Source organism: Charadrius vociferus, unplaced genomic scaffold (assembly GCF_000708025.1).
Source record: "Charadrius vociferus isolate BGI_N301 unplaced genomic scaffold, ASM70802v2 scaffold163, whole genome shotgun sequence".
In the NCBI taxonomy this organism is placed as follows: domain Eukaryota; kingdom Metazoa; phylum Chordata; class Aves; order Charadriiformes; family Charadriidae; genus Charadrius; species Charadrius vociferus.
The window spans coordinates 7487927-7493376 of NW_009648332.1; the positions used below are offsets into that span (position 1 = coordinate 7487927).

The following is a 5450-nucleotide window of genomic DNA, read 5'->3' on the forward strand; positions in this document are numbered from 1 at the left end:
GGAAAGAGACGCCCCCACCCCGCCGTGAAAGCTGGGATGCTCCACAGAGCCCAGCCTCCTCCCCTTCAGCGGTCAGTACCGGCACTCTCAGAGAGGATATAAGAAAGGTCAGCGGACGCCGTTAGGTGACAGGTAACAGCCTGCAGCTAATATCCTGAAATTTAGGGGTTGAGATCTCTCCGGGCAGAGATGATATCCCACCTAGACGAGAGCCTGTGGAGGGAAAGCCACAGGCCAGACAGGCAGTGGCAAGGAAGTGCTGTTAGGTAGTTAGGAGGACCTGGGGATGCTGAGTCTCAGAGTTACTGCCGGCTGCTCAAGGAAGAGCAGGAACAGTTGGAATTCGCTCACACACCTCACCAACATGGTTTCAACTCAATGTGTGCTCTTCTCCTGCACAACCCCTTGCAGGAGACAGTCAAGGCAAGAGGGGAAAGGTAAGGGGAGAGTGTGAAACCCAGGAATGATGCCTGGGGGAACTGCGTGCTGCTGACAGCTGCCTACAGACTCCCAGGCCACCATGAGACTGTACAGAGCCCATGGTGTTGTCTGTACACCTCTGCAAGACATCCCTGATGCCTGGTCTGCCTGAAACATGGCCTCTTGGCATACAGGGGAGTGCTGCGGTGAAGCTCTGGGTTCACAGAGGTCTGGGGTATGGCTGACTTGGACACATCTTCAGAAAGTGTCCTCCTGAGTGGCTCTGGTGTTGGATTTCCTCATGGTGACCCAGGACAACAGTGAAAGGTTAGTGAGCAATGCCCAGCCCACACCAGTGAACAGGACCATGGACCTGTGGTCTCTATCTCAGCAAGAGCAAGGGCATTCTCCATCCCTTCCAACAGGCGTGAAGCATCTGTTCCCATCAACACAGAAACTTCTCCTTGGTGAAGAATTTCTTTTCCCACCCCTTCCTCCTGGTGTCTCAGACACATCATCACAGAAGGATGCTATGGATGTCCATGACTCTTCTTGAAGTCCAATGCCTGAGGAAGACCTTTCCCAGAGCAGGGCCACTAGGTGCGCTTTCTGCGAAGGAGACGGGCTTTCAGCACTTTTTTGCATGTCTGCCTTCTGCAAAGCACAGGCATGAGGCAGCCCAGCAATACCAAGTTGTCACCTTGATCCGTGGGGGCTCAATGGGCTACCTGCCTCTCAGCAACATGATGTTCAAGGCACAAACGGCTATCACAAGGGTGACAGCCATGGGGTGAGCATCACAAGCCACGGGGTGAGCATCCAAGCTTGCAAACAGGGACAGAAACTGCAGCTGGGTGGAGACAGCATGGTTGCCTTTGTGCCTTGCCCAGGCCACGGGACTCCTGAAGACACCAAGCAGCTATCACAGGCCCTTCTCCCCAGCCAGAGGCTGGCAGAGCCCAGCTTGCTGTCACCACCTTTCCTAAGCAAGTGGCAGTCAGGGTTGGATAGAAATCTCATCCTGAGGCTCACTGTGCAGGTGTGTCATCTGCTTGTCCAAGTGCCTTGTCCATGCTGGCACACCACCATCGATTGGGCTTTGTCACTAAGAGAAAGCAAACAAGGATCCTGAACGCTGCGGGGATATGTGGTGCTCAGCGCTGCCCTCCCAGCTGCCTTCTCAGAGAGGGAGCCCAGGCAGTGAGCAGACATGTTGGCTGGAGCCCCCCAAGCTCGCAGCCCTTGCTTGGCCATCACTGCCTCCGTCGGCTCCGATAATAGAAGAACCTGATACAATAATCCTGCATTCATCACATCCCATGTTGAGTGATTGGATTTTCTTTGACATATTGCCATGAAAATTGACCCAGTGCAGTGAGTGACAGCTCTTCAGGGGCAGGAAAGCGGCGAGCGAGGAATATGCGTTTACATCTGGGCTTTTATTGCCAGGAGAGACATATGCCAGGGCAATGGCAGGGAAGGGATGGGAGCAGAGCCAGGAGACAGATCATGGGGGGAGTTAAATCCCCTGCCCTCAGCTGCACCCCAGGAAGAGCCTTAAGCCAGCACAGAAGCAGTGACAGCCCGTGACAGTATATACAAAGGCCCCAGATGAGTCCTAAAGTGGTCTTAAAGCCACCAGTGACCACAAAGGCAACACTTTTGGTAACATCAGCTTGCACCCCGCCCCAGTTCCCATGTCCCTGGGTAGAACCCGCCTGCCCCTGCCCATGCTGCCAGGGGATGCTCCCGAGGGATGGGGAGGTGCAGCCTCTTTCTCCGGCTGCAGAGCTGCTGGAGCTGCAGCTCCTGTTGTTGGCACCAGGAGAAGGACCGGCCAGGAAACCTTGAGGCAGTCCCCGTCACTCCTTCCACCGGTGCCCAGGATGGGAAGCGTGACACAGCACAGGTCCCAGTTCTTCCCAGACAGTGCCTGCCAGACCTCCAGCGATGCCTGGGTGCCTGGGCACAGGCTGCAAGCCCACCCGGGGGTCTGTTCCCCATCTGTCTGCCTGAGACCCCTGTTAAGGGTGGCCCAGAGGCCCAATTTTGTCCCCAGCAGGACTTTCTCGGTGGGACTTCACATCCTGATGGGCTATTCCCACCCCATGTTGCGGCTCAAAGGGAGAGAGCAGCCTTCATCTCCCCACCACCCTCCTCCTCAATCCCATGCGGTTACAAAGGAGCCTTTAATACCAAGCTCAGGTGAAGGTGACAGCGTGTGCCTTCCCATGCCACACAGGACTTGTCTCCCAGCAAAAGCCACCTAGAAATAATGAATCCTCCTGGGCTGAGAGGCTTTCAAGCTCTCAGAGAAGGGAATGAAAGATTTCCTGATTTCACCCTCTCCCTCCCTGCTCTCCTGGCTTCTTGAAGTTAATGTTCTTAGCCCCAGACGTGACGGGCAAAGGGAAAAGATCCATGTGGTGACAGGGGACGATTGATCTCTTTTACATAGAACGACGCTCCAGTCCCAGTTTAATCCCCTCGCTCAAGGCAAATGGGATTCTTTGTCAATGGAAACTTCAAAAGCCCGGCCCTGCCGTGAGATGGACCTTCTTCTTTATCTGGTCTCTGTCAGTCACTCGCTGCGTTTCCCTCCAAACAGCTAATCTGTCTTCCTAGCCGTCCTTCTCCCTCACAGGCGATATGTTTGGGACTGTTGAGTTATCTACACTCAGACCTGATGAGGAGGGAAAGGGAAGCTTGCAGAATACAGCTGCTTTCATTTTGTGGGTGCCCTTTCCAGCTCCTTCGAGATGTCCCAGGGCAGCCTCACGCTCTATGGATTATCAGTGGTGGGTGGTTTTGGGGATTGCTTTCTGCTCTGCTTGTTTTTCATGGGAGAAATAGTCAGGTCTCTGCTCTCCTCCTGGTCTCCCCTGGGACAGGGCATGGGAGACAGGGATAGTCACACAGGAGATGGGAAAGCCAAAGGTGTGGAGCGCTATGGAGTGTCACCACGATCTTTATGTTCCCATGTGGGATTTGGGAAATTGTTTGGTTTATTTGGGAGGTATCCCTGCCTGCCAGGAACATGGGTCAGCACAGTGGCTCCCCGGCCCCCCTCCCTTCGTGGGACAGACGAGGTGTTGATGTGCTTGGCAAGATGCTCAGTCCCAAGGGAAAAACCTAGGGCTGAAATTTCAGTCACCGTTTCTGACATCAAGTGCCAAAAATGACCCAAAGCTTCCGGGGGAAAAAAAAAAAAAAGGAGAGCGAGACCTGAAGTCGATTCTATTAAAACAAGCACCAAGACATCTTCCATGAGAGATGCCCTGAGTCTTCCTGGAAGCCTGGAGCCTCCCTGGCTTGGACTGTGTCACCAGAAGTGTAGGAGAGCCTGGACCACTTGCGTTTGCCCACCTTGGGGAGCACAGCGTGGTTTTCAGAGGCTGTGCAATGCCTGGCTGCCCTGCAGTGCTCCCTGCCACCCACCTGCCAGCCCAAGCTCTGGTCCTTCCCACCACCATATCATATGAAGTCCAGCTAACAGTAATACTAATTAATAAATTGTGCCCATTGCAGTGATGCCATGATGCTCTGTGCACTTAGTATTTTTGCATTCTGAGCCAAGGGGATGGGAGGTGGTCCTGGAGAGGGGGATGTGGCTGAGGTGGGGTCTTTTAGTAATTTGGGCTCCTCCTCGGGTGTGCTTCGCTCCCCCTGAGGCAGTCCCGTTCCCCTCTTCCAAAGCTGGCATATGGCTCTGGCTCCCGGAACTCCCCCACATGATTTCCCAAGCTGAGCTCAGTCTGCGTGTGATCAGCTCTCATTAGCTGTCATTAGCCACAATCTGGAGTCCCGGAGCCCGCCGGGTCCTTCAGCTCCAACATCCCTCAGCTGCTTGGCTGCTCCAGCCCAGTGGGTGCATGGGGGCAGCAGTGTCCCCTAGTGCTGGCCTGGCTCCAAAGAGTGGCCACCTTCCTGGGGGACACCGAGTAGCAGGACAGGGAGTGGGTTGCGAAGGCAAGAGGGTGTAAAGAGCATCCCTCACGGTGAATAGTGTTCTGAGTTGTGCTCGCTTACCTTGGGGGTGCCCGCTGCCATGGCATCCTTCAGGATGGAGCTTTTGCTGCCAAGAGAGAAGAGAATGGGGTCAGAGTCACAAAACCGCTGTGGCGGGCAAGGGGGGAAGAGCTTTGAGGGATATTAAGAGGTCAAATAGCACATGGTTCCCCTTCCCCAGACCAACGAGAGCCTCCTCACCCTGGCCAGAGGGGCACGGAAAGGACGTCAGCGCCAACTATTTCTCCAGCTGGAATAAAACGGTCCTACGAGTGGAATCCCCAAACCCAGACGCACGATGCTGAATCAAACCCCGAGTCTCCCCCTCCTCGGGGGCTTGCACATCTCCTCTCCCAGCCCTGGGGAAAAGGGGAGAGCAAGCCTGCAGGGGCGCCGAGAAGAAAGCCAAGGAGAGGGGAGCAGAGGTGGTGAGCCCTGCGTAGGGTCAGGCACGATAGGAAAAAAAGGAGGGAAAGAAAAAGGAGATTGAATTGGCGTAAGAGCAAGGGAAAGAAGATCCCCTCAGCTCCAGCCGTGCTGTGGAGGCAGCAGCTCTGCCGGGGGCTGGAGTGATTTGTTAATTCAGCTTGTTCCCCATTTAGCAGGGAAGGAGGTCCCCGGCACGGTGCTCCTCCTCGCCTGCCCTCGCCAGCGGGAGATGCTATAGATTTAATAACACCTCCCCCCCTCCAGACAGGTTAAACTTGAAACAATTACATATCAAAGCCGACATGGCGGGGAGGCCTGCACTGTAATTTTTTGGTTATTAAAGTAATCTCTCTCATGTAAATTCTCCTGCTAACATGCTGCAAACAGCATTAGGAAATAAATTATTTCCCCATGATTTGATTTGTCAATGCAAAGCACCTGCAGCAGGCAAAAGGCTCTTGAAATATGTTGCCAAGCCCGGTGCCTGTGCTTGTAAGTGCACGCCAGTGGGGCGGCTGGCTCCCAGCTCCCCACAGCCCTGGGGAGATGAAGGATGGGTGGGGGGAGGGGGGAGGTTAGCGGGGGGAGGCGGA

At 54.8% G+C, this 5450-nt stretch overlaps 1 protein-coding gene across 1 annotated transcript in view; it reads right to left on the reverse strand.

The window, feature by feature from the left end:
* The window catches only part of RNF220 (ring finger protein 220), a 235795-nt gene that overhangs the window by 68313 nt on the left and 162032 nt on the right, over positions 1–5450 (reverse strand). Inside the window, exon 3 of the mRNA XM_009884860.1 lies at positions 4450–4495. Coding sequence (XP_009883162.1) covers positions 4450–4495 — 46 coding nt within the window. The remainder of the gene's footprint in view (positions 1–4449; positions 4496–5450) is intronic.